Source organism: Megalobrama amblycephala, linkage group LG17 (genome assembly GCF_018812025.1).
Source record: "Megalobrama amblycephala isolate DHTTF-2021 linkage group LG17, ASM1881202v1, whole genome shotgun sequence".
Taxonomy (NCBI): Eukaryota; Metazoa; Chordata; class Actinopteri; order Cypriniformes; family Xenocyprididae; genus Megalobrama; species Megalobrama amblycephala.
In genome coordinates this window covers 17,814,741-17,834,927 of record NC_063060.1, presented here as the reverse complement: position 1 = coordinate 17,834,927, position 20,187 = coordinate 17,814,741, and the positions used below count along the sequence as shown (strand labels likewise).

The following is a 20,187-nucleotide window of genomic DNA, read 5'->3' as shown; positions in this document are numbered from 1 at the left end:
GGAGCTCCGGAGGCATAAAAGGAGGAGCGACGTCAGTGAAGGACGAGAGAGGACCAGGCCTGGACTTTACATTATGTTTTGTTATTGTGTGGCCGGCAGACATCCGCGAGGGTCTGTCGGCATTACTTTCGTTTTGTTCTTTGTTTATTTTGAATTAAAGTTTTGTTGAACGTTCGCCGGTTCCCGCCTCCTTCTTCCCACATTTACGAACTACGTTACATACATATTTCTGATAATATGTTTGAGATCGCGAATGGGCTCCTATTCGTGACCTCAAACATAAAACTAGCCATTATTTGCTGAATTTACTGGGAAATGAGCTCTGACGAGGACAGTGATGATGGCATAAAACATCTGCTCAAACTGAGCCCTTTCAAGCTCCAAAAGGTAACAAAATACAATTTATTTTATTCTTCTGTAATTGTTACTCTAATATCAGAGGAGTTTTATATTATCACGACAGGTAGAGCTGCTTCCGTGTTAGATATAGATCCGGGTCGATAAAGACCCGAATATGTAAGAATGATTGGCGAAACAGTCATGCATTTAAGGGTTAAATAACATTAAAATCTTGCACTGAACAACACTGTACTGAACAAATACAATCCCTGAATACATTTGTACACTCTTCTATTTCTTGACAGACACCTGGCAGCGCTTGTGCTCACACAGCTGAGCCACATTTGTCCAAGATGCCGTTTGAGCATCGGTAACATTTAATGGTTGCATCGGACGTGTTTCGTAATAATAACGAAATAATAATTATTATGTTGCCGACTCAGGACTATAGATAAACACTTTTATCTAAACATATAGAGCAACACGCACACGTTGTTTTCTTGGTTCACTGCTTCTTCAACTGCTTTATTCAATACAGACATCAACCAATAATAGAACACTGCTGCCCCCTAGTGGTTCAGTCTTTATATAACACGACATTTAGCTGCATACATAACATTTCCTCCCCACTAAGATAGAATGTCATTAACATTAACATTCAACATTTTGTTTAAACAAAACAATACACTTTTCATGTACGACAATAAAGGTACAATTACCTTTTTTTTTTTTACTTCCAACAACAAATTAGGAATATCTCAGTGGTTGTATAACTTATATGTTGAAAGAATATGTCTCTCACTCAAACTGTGCTATAACCCTCTATTAACTAATTACTGCTCACTCATCACGGTAACGAGCTGGTGGTCTTTTGATCCTCACAGGATAACGTTTCACTGTCTCGGTTATCTGAGGATGTTCCTTAGATTTGTGGTTCAGTGGACTGGTGTGTCTTTAATGTTTCTTGGATTTCTGGAACTTGAACATCCTTCTTTTCTAATAAAGGAGTATTTGAGTGCAGTGTGGTGCCACTATCACTAGGAGGTAGTAACACCTGTGGGCTTACAGTACGACTCACTGCAGTTTGCTGAGGCTCTGTATCTGGGCGTCTCAACATCTGGTCCACATGGCGTTTCCATACCCCTGGCGATCCCACATTCACCTTGTACGACACCGGTCCAGTCTTTTCTCTCACCACACCTTGTGCCCACTTTTCCTCCCCCTTTCTATAATCACGCACAAGAACTGACTCTCCTACCTCAAACTGTCTGACATTAGTGTGATGCTGGCGCCGTTGTTGTTGGGCATCCTGTGACCTGTGTACAGCTCCAGCCACACTTGGTTTTAAACAATCCAATCGAGAGCGCAGCCTGCGTCCAAGAAACAACATTGCCGGTGTTTCTTTCGTTGTTGCGTGCGGGGTGTTTCTGTATGTTAATAGAAACGCCTCAAGTCGCTGACGCACCTGTGCTGTGCCTTTGGATGCCTTTAAAGCATGTTTGAAAGTCTGCACGAACCGTTCGGCCAGGCCATTGGTGGCTGGGTGGTATGGCGCTGAGCGGATGTGTTTGACTCCATTGTTTTTCAGGAATGTACTGAATTCTTCCGCACAGAACTGCGGTCCGTTGTCACTCACAAGGATGTGTGGAATGCCATAGCGACTAAACAGTCCCCTGAGCACTTGAATGGTCATACAGGCAGTGGTGCTCTTCATGATATGCACCTCTGGCCACTTTGAATGTGCATCCACCACGACCAAGTACATATGTCCTTCAAATGGACCTGCAAAGTCCACATGTATCCTTTCCCATGGACTGGAGGGCCACATCCAAGAGTGTAAAGGTGCTAGTCCAGGCTCTTTTTGTACGCTCTGACAGGAGTGGCAAGATTTGACCTGTAGTTCAATTTGAGCGTCTACACCGGGCCACCATACATAGCTGCGTGCCAGGCTTTTCATCCTCACTACACCTGGATGTGATGAATGGAGCTCTTCCAGAACTCGAGGGCGCAGTTTTGGTGGTACGATAACTCTCCCACCCCACATGAGGCATCCCTGTTGGGTTGTGAGCTCATGCCGGCGCTGCAGATAGGGTGACAGCTCTTCACCTGCATCCTTAGCAGGTGGAAAACGACCAGTTGAGACCATTTCTAGGACCCGAGCCAAGATAGGGTCAGCCAAGGTGTTTCCTTTGATCTCGGTGCTACTGACTGGTAAGTTTTCTAACTGAGATGTGTAAAATACCTCTACTGCGCCTTGCTTCTCTTTATGCGTGTAGGGGAGTGGCAGTCGTGACAGCCCGTCGGCATTTGCATGTAATGCACCTTTTCGGTATTGAATGGTGTAATCATGAGCTGACAGGAGGAGCGGCCAACGCTGCATTCGAGCTGCAGCCATTGATGGTGTACTTTTCGATGGACTCAGGATGGAGGTCAACGGGCGATGGTCAGTGATTAGAACAAACTTGTTACCATAAAGGTACTGGTGAAACTTTCGTATTCCAAAAACTATCGCTAGCGCCTCCTTCTCAATATGAGCATAGTTTTGTTCTGCTTTGCTGAGCGTTCGTGATGCATAGGCTATCGGTCTCTCCTCCTTATCGGGCATGACGTGCGAGAGCACTGCGCCAACCCCGTAGGGCGAAGCATCACATGCGAGCTGGAGGGGCAGTTTAGGATTGTAGTGGGTCAATACTTCCTGTGATACAAGTAAAGCTTTTGATGTCTGGAACGCTGACTCACAGGCTGACGTCCACTGCCATTTCTTCCCTTTATTTAGCAGATCATTCAGTGGTTTCATGATAGTAGCTAAATCGGGAATGAAACGTCCGTAATAGTTCAGCATTCCTAGGAACGAACGTAGCTGACTGACATCCCCAGGTGCAGGTGCTTCCACAATAGCACGTACCTTCTCTGGTGATTTGTGGAGTCCCTCTGCGTCAATGATATGACCTAAGTATTCCACAGACTCCTGGAAAAACAGGCACTTCTCAGACTTGAGATGCAGACCGTGTTCCTCTAGCCTGCCCAGGACTGCATCCAGAGTGTTTAGGTGTGTCATTTCGTCTGGACCACTAATCAGTATGTCGTCCAGGTAGCAATGTGTATACGGCAGTCCGAGAAGCACTTGGTCCATAGCCTTTTGAAATAAGGCGGGTGATGAAGCTACCCCAAACGGTAAACAATTAAAACGGAATAGCCCTTTTTGTGTCGAAATAGTCAGCAGCTCCCTAGACTTCTCTTCTACCTCCATCTGCAGATAAGCGTTCGATAAGTCTAGCTTACTAAAGCATTGGCCTCCTGCTAGAGAGGCAAAAAGATCCTCAATGCGTGGAATCGGATACTTATCCACGCACAGAGATGGGTTGATGGTGATCTTGAAATCTCCACAGAGCCTTACTGTGCCATCCTTTTTGCTGACAGGCACCACGGGCGTGGCCCAATCACTGTGCTCCACAGGTGAGATCACTCCAAGTTCTGTCAGTCGCTTTAATTCAGCCTCGACTCGTGGTCGTAGAGCATATGGCACATTACGTGGTGGGCAAAATTTTGGAACACTGTTAGGTTTAATAGTCAATGTGGCCTTAATTCCCTTCATTGTGCCTAGATTATTAGAGAAAACAGCGGAGTGTCTCTTTAACACCGTCTCCAAGTTGTCTTCCTCTTTTTGCTCAATTGCATGCACAGTCTTTAAATCTTTCCAGTTCAGTTTAATTACTCTCAGCCACTCTCTGCCAAACAATGCGGGTGCATCCACCTTAACTACATACAAAGGCAAATCAGCACATTGCTTGTTTAACCTTACTTGCACTTTGATGACCCCTTCTGGTGCCAACGGCTCTCCAGTGTATGTCTTGAGCATTATATCAGTGGGTTGCAGTGGTAGCTGGCTCAGCGTGCTTTTATACTGTTCCCAAGGGATCAACGACACAGCAGCCCCTGTATCCAATTCCATCTCCATTTTCTTGCCATTTACAACAGGCAGCACTGAGATTCGTGAATATTTCCCTTTTTGTGACATGGCATAAAGTCCCAACTCACAGTCAGTGTCAGATTTATTTCCCTCACTTTCACTTTCATCTTCTCTTGTCTCAACGTGATAAATTCTCTTCTTTTTACTTTTTACACTGCGCTTACTTGTATTACATTTCTGTTCAGGTTTTTCCACTTTCTGTTTCCATTCTCGGTCACGACCGTTCTTTACTTTGCCTTTGCACATGCGCTTCGTGTGGCCTTTCCTCCCACACTGATGACAGTCACGATCCTTGTACCAGCAGTTTTCATCATTATGATTAGTTTTCCCGCAACGCCAGCATTTTTGAGAAAACACCGCGTTCACTTTCAGGGAGCCACTTAACTGCTGCACGTCACGCGCAGCTGTTTCAGCCGATATCGCGTAATCGACTGCTTTCTGAAACGTGAGATCTTTCTCTGTCAAAAGGCGCTTCTGTACAGTTTCACTTTTAAGTCCACACACAAATCTGTCCCTTAGTGCGTCTTCTAAGTAAGCACCAAACTCACAATGTTCTGAAAGTCCTTTCAATACCGCCACATATTGCGCCACTGTCTCTCCTTCTCCCTGGTTTCGCTTGTGAAAATGAAATCTCTCCGCAATTACGAGTGGCTTTGGAGCGAAATGAGCTTGCAACGCTCCCACAATATTGTCATAGTCCATCTCCCCAGGCTTTTCGGGAGCAACTAAACTACGAAGCAGTCCATAAGTTTTTGATCCGAGCACACTCAACAGTACCGGTACTTTTTTTGCGTCCCTGATCTCATTAGCCAAGACATAATGCTCAAAACGTTCAATGTACGTGGCCCACTGCTCACCGGACTCATCGAAGGGATCCATATGTCCAATTATTCCAGCCATGATGTGTCTGCTTCTAGTCTCTGTCACTGTAGCGTTAGACTCTTCGGAAGAAGACTGATCCATCAACTCTTTACAGCTACCCTAGCTCACTAGCTCGGTGCTGTTTTAGCGTGGTTGTTCTTTTATTATCCAAACTTGACCAACACCGGCATTTCTCTCGCCGATGCAGTGAAAAGTCTTCCGGATTACACAACTCGTCGCCAGTTTATATTATGTTGCCGACTCAGGACTATAGATAAACACTTTTATCTAAACATATAGAGCAACACGCACACGTTGTTTTCTTGGTTCACTGCTTCTTCAACTGCTTTATTCAATACAGACATCAACCAATAATAGAACACTGCTGCCCCCTAGTGGTTCAGTCTTTATATAACACGACATTTAGCTGCATACATAACAATAATAATAATAATAATAATAATAATAATAATAATTTAGCGGGCCGGATTATGTTTTATTTTTGAGATCAGTTGCGGGCCGGGTAGAGGGGGACGGTGGGCCGTAAATGGCCCGCGGACGGCAGTTTGAGACCACTGTTCTAGAACAACATATGCTCCCATCCAGACGTCGTCTCTTTCAGGGAAGACCTTGCATTTTCCAACATGACAATGCCAGACCACATACTGCATCAATTACAACATCATGGCTGTATAGAAGAAGGATCCGGGTACTGAAATGGCCAGCCTGCAGTCCAGATCTTTAACCCATAGAAAACATTTGGTGCATCATAAAGAGGAAGACGCGCACTTGAGCTGTATTAGACAAGAATGGGACAACATTCCTATTCCTAAACTTGAGAAACTTGTCTCCTCAGTCCCCAGACGTTTGCAGACTGTTATAAAAAGAACCTCTACTTTTTGTAACAGTGTTACCACACAGTGGTAAACATGGCCTTGTCCCAACTTTTTTGAGATGTGTTGATGCCATAAAATTTAAAATCAACTTATTTTTCCCTTAAAATGATACATTTTCTCAGTTTAAACATTTGATATGTCATATATGTTGTATTCTGAATAAAATATTGAAATTTGAAACTTCCACATCATTGCATTCTGTTTTTATTCACAATTTGTACAGTGTCCCAACTTTTTTGGAATCGGGTTGGTATATAGGACACAGATGATTGGTTTCTGCTGTATCAGTTGCCAATGCGCTTGCATGCTCAATCTTCAAATACATGAGTAGCATTTGCCTTAGCGGTGCAGCACGCTTCAGAAACACCTCTACCTTCCCCAGCTCCATCTGTTTAGATCTGCTATGGGTAATTCATGTACTTTATATTGTACAGCAGCAGCATGTCTTACTTTCTCGCAGCAGTGTGTTGTGTATGTATTGGTAGTAGCAAGTCCCATACTTACTCTGCAGCAGCAGCAACAATAATCAACAGCAGCAACAGCGTAGCAAATCTATTCCACCAAGACCAAATCAACATTGTCATATCCATTACCATGCCAAACACTCTGAGAGTTATCATGACAGAACTCCATCTTATTAACAGAATGAGTAATTCTGAATATTGAAGTGTAAACTCTGTGTTGGGTTTCTAAATATATGTTGGTTATGTGTCTATTCAGAATGACTTATGAGAAGCAAAATTTTTATTTTGGGTATGTCATTTATGCCCCACTTGTCAAAATGTGCAGTAAGGGGTTAAATACATGAGACAAAAACAGGAGCAGAGAAGAACAGGTCCATGACTTCTAATCAGGAGAGGTGGCCAGCTGAATGGGATTCAGCAATAGCCATTACAGTTATCTTATGCAAAGGTAAACTGTTGTTCCTCTGAAACTTATAAGGTGAGGAACCTTATTATGTGTCAAACAAATAAATTAAAGCTTATTTTTTATTAACTAGCATCTGTATTACCTCTGATGTAAATTAGAAAGTCTTATACTGAATATATATACATAACAATGCCAAGGTCTATGGAAAAAGGTTTGGTTAAGTGATATTTATGTTCCACTTGGTTGAGAACATTGCATTACCAACATCCACAAACATTGCATTACCAAAATAAATAACAAGATTTCAATATCCATCATGGCACCAAGTAAAGGCACTATATGAAAAACATCAACAGATTTACAATGAGTCTGACCTTGTATCACTAAAGGAGATGAGCAGTTTTATTAATATTACACAGGTTACTTTGATGGCATAAATCACATGTTTTAGAGCAAGTTAAAGAACAACAAAAACTAGTTTTTTTGCAAACAGTTTTTGGGCTTCTGTTATTAACAGAGGTGGGAATGTCTGTGTGTGTTCACCCAGAACACCCTATCAACTACATACTCTAGCAACACCCCAGCAATTGCAGCAAGAGCCTAGCAACCACCCAGAATCTCCTAGCAACACTTTAGCAATCACCCAGAACATCTATATTCTCGCCTAACTGACCAAACTATTTATGTTTTTTAAACAAGACTTTAAGTTGGCTTTATGACAAGCCAGCATAAATTTGTCTTTCAAACTTTTAATCGGTAACACTTTACTTGAAGGGGTGTGCATAAGACTGACATGACACCTTCATAATCTTGACATGACACGTGTCATGAATATGAAGGAGGTTTTATGCATGTTTATGACAACTGTCATTAAGTGTCATTCGCTCAATTATGTCATTTTTAATGCAAAGATGACATTGTTTGAGATGTCTTTGTTACGACAACTTGACATAAACCAACACATCATAACCTGTCAGTGTCTTTGTCATGACAACGTGACATTAGCAAAACATCATAACCTGTCATAAACATGACATAGCAGATTAATTATCAAACTTAAAAAACTACTTAGCTTTATGGGTTAACATTACATTACATTATTTTGCTAACACTTCAGTATAGGGAACACATATATAAACGATTAACTATGACTTTTCCCTCAATAAACTCTTAATTTACTGCTTATTATAGTTAGTTGTTAGGTTTAGGTATTGGGTAGGATTAAGAATGTAGAATAAGATCATGCAGAATAAGGCATTAATATGTGCTTTATAAGTACTAATAAATAGCCAATATTTTAGCCATATGAATGCTAATAGTAATAAGCAACTATTTAAAAGACCCTAAAATAAAGTGTTACCATTATTTTATAACAGTGTCATCTTTTTTACGAAATTTGAAATTGTCTATTATCTGACCTTCTGTTGGTGGAAACTTAAAAAAACAAAAAACAAAAACAAAAAAAAAACATGAAATGAAAAATAGTCATGACGCTGTTATAAAATTATTTGTCAGAGTATTGTCACTTAATGACATTTTAATGACAAGTTCAATTTGTACCACTGTACTTGAGCTCAAGATACATATTTATGACACTATTATAATGGCCTCATGTCAAAACCAACTACATGACAGTTTAATGCAATGTTAACCGATAAAGCTAAATGATGTCAAGTTGTCATGACAAAGACACTGACAGGTTACGATGTATTGCTTTATGTCAAGTTGTCATAACTCGGACATCTCAAACAATGTCATCTTTGCATTAAAAATGACATAATTGAGCGAATGACACTTAATGACAGTTGTCATAAACGTTCATAAAACCTCCTTCATATTCATGACATGTGTCATGTCATGATTATGAAGGTGTCATGTCAGTCTTATGCACACCCCTTCAAGTAAAGTGTTACCGTACAAACCTCAAACTTCCAGGTCAAAATAAAATGTTTTAGTCAAAAACTTATTCTTGTCTGACAAAATCAAACTTTGGCCTCAGATAACACACAAGACATAACAAATACACAGACTACTACACTGCCCAGTGAACACTAGTGAGATCAATTCATATAATAACACTGTAACAAAAATACCGCTTACTGGGATTCAGGAATTATTTTGCAGCTCACTGTCTACTACACTATACAAAAATAAATTTACAGATACAGTAAAATACAGCAGTGATTTTTTATTTTCTTTCTTTTTTTCATTTTACTATTGTAAATTGATCTGGCATTAGATATGTATGAACTTGGTATGCACCACAATACAGTATACTGTAAATTACAGTAAAACTAAATTCAGCATCCTCTGCACATTTGGCCAAATTTTATTACAGAATAAAAGGTACTATAGCAGTGTATTGGTCTTCTAGCACAAGACAGTTATTTCTCAGTTCTGCAAAATACAGTATAACAAATGGCTACAGACAAAGTTGACAATCACAAGTTTGAGGGTATACAACGTGCTACAGTTTACTGTACATAGTGAAATTTCCCTCATCTAAAGTACTGGTGTGTAAGTTTAAAACCCCTGTAAATTATTCATTCAGCTCTCTCTCAGATTTTGACTGGTGTGTGTCATCAGTTTTGCTACCTAATGTAGTCATTGTTCAACGTTTTGAGAAATGTGTCTTAGTTTTGAGAACTGAACGAATGGTTTGGGAAACTGGGCCAACTGAATCACTTATAATGTGTTAGTGATCGAGAAAAGATCAAATACATTTAGATTCTTACCTAACTAGTTTCTATGATCGGGATCTTCTTATTGATTTCATGTTACCGTTTCGTCGGATGGCAAAAAGACCTTTATCCATGACGAAATTGAAGCGGGCGGCCAGTGAATCAGCTCGCAAAAAAATACGAAAATTCGAGGACTTCTGAGTTAGCCGAGAGGCAGTAATTTTCCGATTCACGAACAAATGGAAAACAATTCGTAAGTGAACTTGGCTGCGCTGTTTTTGACTCCCAAAGAACCGGTTCATAAGAGTCATTTGTTAATGAAGCTGACTACATTGGGCGCGCTGCGTGCGCCCAACTAAAATCTGGAACACACAGATGAGGCCCTGATGTACTGTAGGTGCAGAAGGTGGCAGGCTGGTCCTCTCCACACAGATGTATGAGATTTTATAGTTTGGATGTTCATGTTACTCCGGGCTCACATGTCCTTGAGTCAACATCCCAAGCTCATGTCTGAGATCTCTCTTGTGTTTGGGCACATACACACAACCATGAGGGGTCCAGACACTTTCCAGTGTGGTCACGTTGGTATTTTCATTCCCATAGTGCTATGAGTGCAGCATTGATAGTAGCTTTTGAAAGGGAATTTCTCGGGTTGCTTGACTGTAACCCTGTTCCCTGAAAAAGTGGGAATGAGATGCTGCTCTGCATTGCCCTCAGACAAAGTGATAACCTGAAGGTGCACGTTTCATGTCTTTTTATAGCCTTTAACGAGCACACATTCCAGCATACACGCCATTGTCAGAGGTTATTTAAAGGCAAGTTCTTGGTGTGTTTGCCACACATACTTCACAACCAGTCAAACCAAGATGTTTTCCCATAGCACTATGAGCGCAGCATCTTGTTCCCACTATTTTCAGTGAACATGTTTACAGTCAAGTAACCCAAGATGTTTCTGTTTCGGCCCAGAATTTTCATTTCAGTGTGTCCCTAAAAATCAGACTTTTTCCATTTTAGACATTCTAATATTTTACCTTAAAATAGTAACTACATTGATACTAAATTTACAAGTACATGTCAACTAAATCTCATTAATTTGCTTATACATGTCAGTTTACTATAGAGTATCAGTAGACTCAAGTCTTGACTGATAGGTTAGGGTTAGTAGAATAAGTTGACTAGAATAAAAATACATTGACTAGAATAAGTTGTACTTGCAAAATTACTTATAGTCAGTACAATGTTTGTTGAGGGACCATCGAAATAAAGTATTAGATAGATAGTAGGCAGTCTACTAACACTTAAATGACTGGTATTTGACATGTAGTTGAAAAGTAACTAAGAATATCTAAAGTGGACTATCAAAATAAAGTGTTATGTGGGATCATCCATGAACGAAGCCCACCAAATGAAAACAACACCACATTCCAAAGATCACAGAGATCCCCCACTGAACCATAAAGGTCCCGATATACTTCAAACGAAATCGAAGAATGAACTGATGTGACGTCATTTCGAACAAAATCAGGCCAAAACGAAGTTCGAAACAGCTTGCCAAAGCGAACTTTCAGCAAAACACCTTCATGCCACCATTGGTCCGTGATGATAACGTAATAGCGTTCATTCGCGTGGAAGTCTTCTCTGACTCATTTGATCTCTTGAGTTCGTTGAGGTAAGATCTCCACGGGTGAAAACATGAACACACTGGATAGCCGCTTTATAGTACAAAATAAAGTTGTGCTTCTGATGAAATGAGGCACTGACACTGATTTTCGTGTTTGATATTCGTGTTTGATAGATTGCTTTTAAGCAATCTATTGAATAAACATCTATTCTATTTGCTATGAAAATAAACGTGAAGTGACTGGAGTGCTAATTTGCAGAGCTTGTGCTAACATACCCATGTTATGATCAGACGCTTTTCTTATGCTTTTTCTATTTTTTATTTCTTTTTCTTTTTTATTTTCTAATGCTTGCTGTTTTCTCATTTTTATTGTTTATTTTGTTACTGAGAAGAAAGTGTACAGCACGTATTTACATCTAACCATCGCTCTCAGTAGTGTGGGAGGCATCAGATGTTCGATTACAGTATATCACAGCTCACGCATTTCAAACTTCGTTTTACCCCTAAACGAAGAATGAAAAAGAACTTCATTTGAAGTATATCGGGGCCTTTAGTGAGCCATAAAAATAAACCATAGTGCTAAACTGCTAAAGGAGACCACTCTCCCATACCTGCTTAATCTCAAACCAGGTTTTGTATTAACAGAGCAGATCAATAAAGGAAACCCTCCTTTGTTCCACAAACTTTTAAGACCAGATGACCAGATTTATACACCAAATTTAAACTATGAAAGATGATTTCTTAAAGTGCTGACTAAAACTTTGGGCACACGTGACCATATGGACATTATGCTAATTACATGCAAGAAAATGAGAACTGGGCGTAGGACCCACCCGAAACAATATCTGATTGGTGAAAACACTCGGAAGGATGGGTCAGCTGTGTAGCGGAACACTGGATGCACCACAGGATCAACTCAGAATGAGGACAAACACCAGTAATGCCTTTTCTTGGGTGTTTACTGCAAGCATGAAATGGGACAGTGTTACAAATCATCTGTTCTGGTTTCACAATCTCTCTTCAGAATGTTTCACGCAGATTCAAATTACAGGTTGTTTTCTTTACAGTATCTTAAATTGTTCCACTCAATAAAATGCATTTCACCAAAGGCATATTTTGTTTATATAGAATTAGAATGATTTATGAATACTGAATCAATAATCAAATGATCCATCAATAAAACAATAGTAAAAAAAAGTGAACACAATAACTCATACCTGCAAGCATAAAATGGGACAGTGTTACAAATCATCTGTTCTGGTTTCACAATCTGCAAATACATCATTTAGTTAGTACATTGCCCCATTTTTCTAATATGCAGGTGACTTATAATACCAAAGTAACAATTCACAGTTTCAGTTTCTTCTCCTTAACACTACATTACCCAAAATGCACCACCGATTACAGGCGCGCATTTCACTTTGCACAGCAAGGAATTAACCACTCGCATCATCAAAATGTAACGAAATGAAACTCAGATGAACGTTAATAAACTTCCTCATACTCATAAGAATGAACATAAGACATAAACTGATATTTCAGATGTTGTGCCGTTCATAGAAATACGTCACAATCACACATTTTAAGCGATACAGTTTATGTAAAGTATTAAACATGCACAACCTCTAATTTTACACATGGGTCAACAACACTATTACCAAAATATTTTGTTCTGATATCATTGTAACTTCTGTTTAATATGCTCTAAGAACATGTTCAAGCTGTCCATTAACAGAGACACATACCTCTCTTCAGAATGTTTCACGCAGATTGAAGAGCGCGGCACCAGAGGAACATACCATTGACCGAAGAGAGGGGTATACCACATGAGCAACATAAAAGAACACATAACACTTCTCCAAACAAACACATGCAGCACAAGAAAGCAGCTTGGCCACAATATTCGATAAACACCAAAATTTTAAATGCTGTGTAAAAGAGTCTCAATTTCCATCTGCATAAATTTTATATATACTCACAACCCCTCCCCCATAATGAAATGATGGATCATCCCTTACCAAGTGTTTCTGAACCTGGTTTTTCTAAACCAGAGTAACAAAGTTTGATAAATTATAACACTTTTACACTATTACAGATGGACATGGTTAAAACCCAATGACAAGCAGTCTGGCTTTCCTTTTTTGCCTTGGCTTTTGCTTTGATTCGTGCTGACTTCTACCATCGTCCTGCCTGCACATTATACCTCTTCAAGAGCTCACTCAAAACTCATCAAGTCTTCTGTACGAGGCTTCGTTGAACTTCGTCGAAGAAAACTCTTTAAAAGTCCATTGCTTCCAACAACTCATCGAGACGCAACGAAATTTTGTTGCACAGCAACACTTAACCTGGCAACCGACACACAAGGCTCCCCCTGCAAATCCAACTATCCATTCACCGTCGAGTGCTGTCCCTCAGAACTCAACAACGACCGACCGCCAGCCAATCAGCGCCGCCGAGATTCCCTCCAGCAACTATGTCACGAAGGGAACACATGCTCACAGGAGCATCCAAAGCAAGTTCCACAATCTCCTCATTCTTGCTGAACTGGTGAAACTTTTATTAAGCAAACAAACTAAGGTTGAACTGCTAGTATGTTAATTCTCTCAGGTTGCGGTCAAAGAAATAATGTTTAACGCTAGACCTCATCCTCCGTTAATCATATCACAATTTCCCTGACACTGTATGAATGTTTGTGTGCGTTTTCGTTAGATTAGTTGGTAACACTTTACAATGAGGTTCATTAGTTAAACGTTAGTTAATGTATTAACTAAAATGAACTAACCATGAGCAATACATTTGTAACTGTATTTACTAATCTTTGTTAATGTTAGTTAATTGAAAATACAGTTCATTGTTTGTTCGTTACTTCACAGTGCATTAACTAATGTTAAGATTTTAATAATGTATTAGTAAATGTTGAAATTAACATTAACAATGATTAATAAATGCTGTAAAGTGCAGGTCATTATTAGTTCATGTTAACTAATGTAGTTAACTAATGTTAAACAAACATGCCATTATTTTTGAAAATAGGCTCATTTTCCAACTCCCCTAGAGTTAAACAGTTGAATTTTACCGTTTTCGAATCCATTCAGCCGATCTCCGGGTCTGGCGGTAGCACTTTTAGCTGCAGCTTAGCATAGATCATTGAATCTGATTAGACCGTTAGCATTTCGCTCAAAAATGATGACAGAGTTTCGATATTTTTCCTATTTAAAACTTGACTCTTCTGTAGTTACATTTACATTTACATTTATTCATTTGGCAGACTCTTTTATCCAAAGCGACTTACAAGTGAGGAATACAACAAGCAAGTCGTCATGACGAGGCAAATAGACAAGATGTGCTCACAATAAAAGTTATAGGCAGTGCTCAGAGTATCATAAGCTACAATAGAGAGGAAGTGAAAGGATAGGTATAAGAATTTTTTTTTTTTTCCTAAGATGAGGTTAAGTGCTCATGAAAGAAATGAGTTTTCAGATGTCTTTTGAATGTTGCCAGGGATTCAGCATTCCGGATGAAGGCAGGAAGATCATTCCACCAGCAATGGACAGTGAATGAGAATGTCCTGGAGAGTGATTTCGAGCCTCTCTGTGACGGTACCACAAGCCTTCGCTCCTTTGAAGACTGTAGGCTTCTGGTAGGAATTGTAGACTCGTAAGAGTGAGTGGAAGTAGGATTGTGCTGAGCCTGTGGTAGATCTGTAAGCGAGCGTCAATGCCTTGAATTTGATGTGAGCAGCAATTGGTAGCCAGTGTAGAGAGATGAAGAGAGGCATGACGTGGGCTCTTTTGGGCTCGTTAAAGACGAGACGTGCTGCAGCATTCTGAATCATTTGTAGAGGTTTGATTGTGCATGATGGCAGTCCAGCCAGAAGAGCATTGCAGTAATCAAGTCTAGAAATGACCAGAGCCTGGACGAGAAGTTGTGTTGCATGTTCTGTTAGAAAGGGCCTGATTTTCCTGATGTTGAATAGTGCAAATCTGCATGACTGAGCTGTCTTTGCAATGTGGTCTTTGAAGGACAGTTGGTCATCAAGGATTACTTCAAGATTTCTGGCTGAATTTGATGGAGTAATTGAGGATGTACCTAGCTGGATTCTGAAATCGTGATTTAGAGTCGGATTGGCAGGGAAGACGAGAAGCTCAGTCTTAGCCAGGTTGAGCTGTAGATGATGTTTTTTCATCCATGCCGAGACGTCCGCCAGACTGCTTGAGATTCGAGCAGCTACTGTGGGATCGTCTGGATGGAATGAAAGGAAGAGTTGTGTGTCATCAGCATAGCAATGGTAGGAGAAACCATGTGCCTGAATGATGGGACCAAGTGATGTAGTGTAAATGGAGAAGAGGAGGGGTCCAAGAACTGAACCCTGAGGAACCCCTGTGGTCAGTTGATGAGCTTTGGATACCTCCCCTCTCCAGGCAACCCTGAAAGACCTTCCTGTGAGATAGGATTCAAACCAGAGAAGTGATGCCCAGTGATGAGAGGGTGGACAGAAGGATCTGATGATTCACTGTGTCAAAGGCAGCAGATAGATCGAGCAGAATGAGAACTGATGATTTGGAATCAGCCTTTGCAATCCGCAAGGATTCAGTGACCGACAGCAGTTCAGTCTCAGTCGAGTGGCCACTCTTGAAACCAGATTGATTGACATCCAATTGGTTGCTCTGTGAGAGGAAAGATGACACCTGGTTGAAAACAACTCGTTCAAGTGTCTTTGCTATGAATGGTAGGAGAGAAACAGGTCTGTAGCTGTCTACAAGAGACGTGTTTAATGTGGGTTTTTTAAGCAGTGGGGTGACCCGAGCCTGCTTGAATGTGTTAGGGAAAATGCCAGTGTGGAGAGATGTGTTGATGATGTGTGTAAGTGCTGGTAAAAGTTTAGGAGCGATGACTTGTAGAAGGTGTGAGGGGATGGGATCTAGAGGGCAGGTGGTGGAGGGATGACTGGAGAGAAGAAGTTTAGATACTTCTGTCTCAGTGAGGGGAGAGAATGAAGAGAGGAGGTGTGTGGCTGTGTGTGTGGTTAGTCTGAGATCCTGTGTGTGTGGAGCGGAGAACTGACTGCTGATGGTAGATGTTTTGTCAGTGAAAAAGTTAGCAAAATTATCAGCAGTTAGAGATGAGGTGGGTGGTGGTGGAGGGGGACAGAGGAGAGAGTTGAATGTTTTGAAAAGTGTGTGAGTTACATTGTGTACTAAGATGAATGGTACGGCAGCAAAGTTCCTTGATTATTACGCTGGAATGAGAGTATAGTTCCTAGCCATATCGGCCTAGAAAATCACAACTTTTCATTTTCTAGTCTTAGGACTCTTTGGACAATTTTGAGTGAGATGCTAACAGTCTAATCAGATTCAATCATCTATGCTAAGCTGCAGCTAAAAGTGCTACCGCCAGACCCGGAGATTGGCTGAATGGATTCGAAAATGGTCAAATATGGTAAAAAATAGTGGCGTGTTCCTTTAACTAGTGAACCTTATTGTAAAGTATTATGATTAGTTTGTATGTATTAGAATAGTTCAATAAAGTCTTGTTTATTTTTTCACATATACAAGTGTCTTGTGCTGTGTGCTTACAAGTTACTGCCTTAAACTGTCGATTTTGTTACCTTGCTCATAATCAATGATCATAATTTTATATTATTAATGTTGGCCAAGGGATAATATTCTGTCTAGAATTGGTAAAATACTCTAATCTCAACTTATCTGTGGACAAATAGTTGATAAAGTGTTAAATATTAATTCTAAATCATTTACATACTAATTTGGTTCTTATTCACTGTAATTCAGTCACCTTTGAGTTATATTGATCCGAATTCCCTTACAGTTACCATTTATCTTAATGCAAAAATAGTGCTGCTAGAAACGTAAATGGATATGAATCTAAACTAGAACATATGCAGGAGTATTTGGTGTAATTTCTGTTTGTCCACTGACTCTGTTTGTCCACTGATATATGTATAATTGCACAACTAATTATAAAAGCTACAATAAATAATAATAATAATAAACTATAACAGTAAAAAAATCACCAGTGTAGCTGAAATGGCAAAAAAAAAATTCAGAATATGTCTTCAGGAATCAAAGTTAGTTTGGTTAGTTTACGATGCAGTTTGCAGTAAAACTAAATAAGACTTTTCCAAAAGAATGAGCTGAGTGCCCTAACACAGAGCTCAATGAATAGAAGAGGGGAAAAACACACACACAAAAAAATAAATAAAAAAATAAAAAAACAATAAAACCGTCTCAGGTTACAACTGCCACCATAGTTCCCTGAAAAGGGAACGAGATGCTGTGTCAATGACACTTTGGGAACACCTCTGCGTGATTGCATCTGAAGCACTTGTGTCAACTAGTCAAATGGCAAGACAGAACGTCACAGGCAGGTGACGTCAGGACCAGGAAAGCATAAAAGCACATCCGGAATGACTGGTGATAGCTTCAATTAGCCAAAGCAAATAGAATGGCAGGGTGACATAGTGTCTCATTCCCTTCTCAGGGAACTATGGTTACAGTCATAACCTGAGACGTTCCCTTTCGAGGGAACTCGCGCTGCATCAGTGATGCTTTGGCAATGATAATGCCCAAACGCCATGCTTACAAGTGCCTGTCCATGTGAATACCGAGAGCACAACTAAGACATGAGCACCTGTGAACCTGGGGCAGCGCCCAGGTCCAGGTTGTAACAACAACATAGCACACCTAATCCTTTGACCATTGGCATTTCGGTAAACTTTATAATATCTACTATAGGACTTAATAGCTATAAAGTGTTGATATCAGCCACACCCTGCTCCATCAGGAAATGCAACTTTTCTATGCTAGTTGTACCTCTTCTGCTTATAAAGAATAATAATGAGAACACAACAGATTTAAGAAGAAAAAACATTTATTGAGATAAGTGATTTATAAGAGTAATAATAATGGGAGCGCAACAGAGATTTGGGAAGAAAAAACTTTTTTTGAGAATGTGATTTATGGGAGTTATGATAGTGAGAACACAACTGTAATTTGAAGATAAAGAAAAAAACAGATGTTTGGTTTATAGAGAAAAGAGTTATGAGAGATAACGGTTTATATTAAAGAAATGTATAAAGGGATAAGGATAACTTGGTGGAAATAATGTATGAGGAATAGAAAAACAAGTGATAACTGTTTATATTAAAGAAGTCTATAAAGAGAAAAGATAACTTGTTTATGATAACTGCTTATTGGGGAGGACAGGACAAATATTTTTTTTATTTAATAAGATAATAGCTCTTTAAAAAAAGACAAGACAACTGTTTTTGTAAAAGAACTTTAAAAAGAAAGTAGTTTATAAAGAAAAGAGACAAAACACTTTATTGTTGTAAAACTTTATTAAAAATATGTTTATAAAGAAAGACACTACAACTGTTGTTTTAAGATTTTAATAAAGCATGCTAGTAGAATAGTAAGGACATAACATGTATTAGTAAGAAAGGCAATTATTATCATTGAAGGATGTCTTGAAGACGAAGCGCAGGACACAGCAGAGGAGAAGAGTGAGAACAAAGAGACAAGGCCTTTATATATAGACTCAGATGAGGGGAATTCCAGCTCAAGAGGTCAGATAGTCTATAAAAGGCTGGAACGTGAAGAGAACAGGAGGGGCTGCTTCGCACCTGAGGCTGCTTCTCCGACACCAGAACCAACGCTGATGATGCCTCCATCGTTGATATTGCCTTGACTGAAGAACTTTTTGATATTGGGTGAAGCATTTGGGTCAGTGGGGATACAAACTGTATGGATGTCTGTGACCTTCCAATCATAAGAGTCTCTGGAAAAGATCTCCTTATGTTCATAGAAAATTAGCTGCAATTCCTGCGCTGATATTCTGTTTCTTTAGCGTCTGCTTTTGAGAACTGCTGCTGTAAAACCTGCTATGGCTCTGTTCATTGTTCTGGCTCCTGTTCACGACTTGAAGTGTGTGGACATTTAGACATTTAACAGGGGCTTGGTCCTGTGTGTAGCTTATGTTGATCTGACAATCCTCTACTCTGAGCCATTTCCCAAGAACATGGATTTTTGTTCTAAGTTCCTCAAACAGCCTAGCTGACATCAAAGAGATCTCTGAACCAGTATCTAGTAGGGCAGTGGTTCTCAAACCTGTCCTGGGGACCCCCCACCACTGCATAGTTTGCATGTCTCCCTCATCTAACACACCCAATTCAGCTTTTGCAGTCTCTACTAATTAGTTGATGACTTGAATCAAGTGTGTTAGATGAGGGTGACATGCAAAATGTGCAGTGGTGGGGGGTCCCCAGGACAGGTTTGAGAACCACTGTAGTAGGGCATCACATATCAAAATACCTTCAATTGAAGCAGAAATATAAATACTCTTAGCCCTGCCTTTCTGTGTCAAGTCACCGAGTAACTGAGGGAAAGTAGGGTTGTGGGAATTATCTTCTAACTGCATAGGTTTAGGAGCTTGCTGAAGGGTTCCCCCCTACCTTCAGGCTCTTCCCCCCACCCAATGAGGTACACGCTAGATGGAGGTGGAGAGGGGTCCCAGCCTAGTCATGCTTTTGATAGCGGGTCCCTATCTTTCTTGGAGGATTTCTCTTCAGACTCTTGGTCCTTCAGAACCTCAAATAGCATACGATGCATTTCTGCTAAGTTTACCTGATCCCTTTCTGCTTTTTCACTTTCACTTGTCTTGCTTTGCTGGCTAAACCATTTGGGATTATCCTCAGGTCTCCTGGGCCTTTCTCCCTGCAGTACAGAGAAGAGTAGCCACGGCTACTGGCAAACTCACTTCTTGGATGAGGGAGCTCTGATCCTTCTAACTCAAGAGGAGCCTCACTGACATCTCAAAGCTCAAAAACATGGGTACTTGGTTCTCTGTCCCTTTTGTCTGTGCTTACTTTCTCATTCTCCCAGGCTCTCATTGCAAGTTGTCTTAACTCTGCGACAGACATGCGATCAACAT

At 40.2% G+C, this 20,187-nt stretch overlaps 1 protein-coding gene across 1 annotated transcript; it reads right to left on the bottom strand.

Moving 5' to 3' along the window:
- Window positions 1–590: 590 nt before the first annotated feature.
- On the bottom strand, window positions 591–5,580 carry LOC125251817 (uncharacterized protein K02A2.6-like). Its single transcript, XM_048164900.1, has one exon. It carries the CDS (start codon window positions 5,270–5,272, stop codon window positions 1,262–1,264), a length of 4,011 nt encoding a protein of 1,336 aa, XP_048020857.1. The 5' UTR covers window positions 5,273–5,580; the 3' UTR covers window positions 591–1,261.
- Between the last annotated feature and the right edge of the window lie 14,607 nt (window positions 5,581–20,187).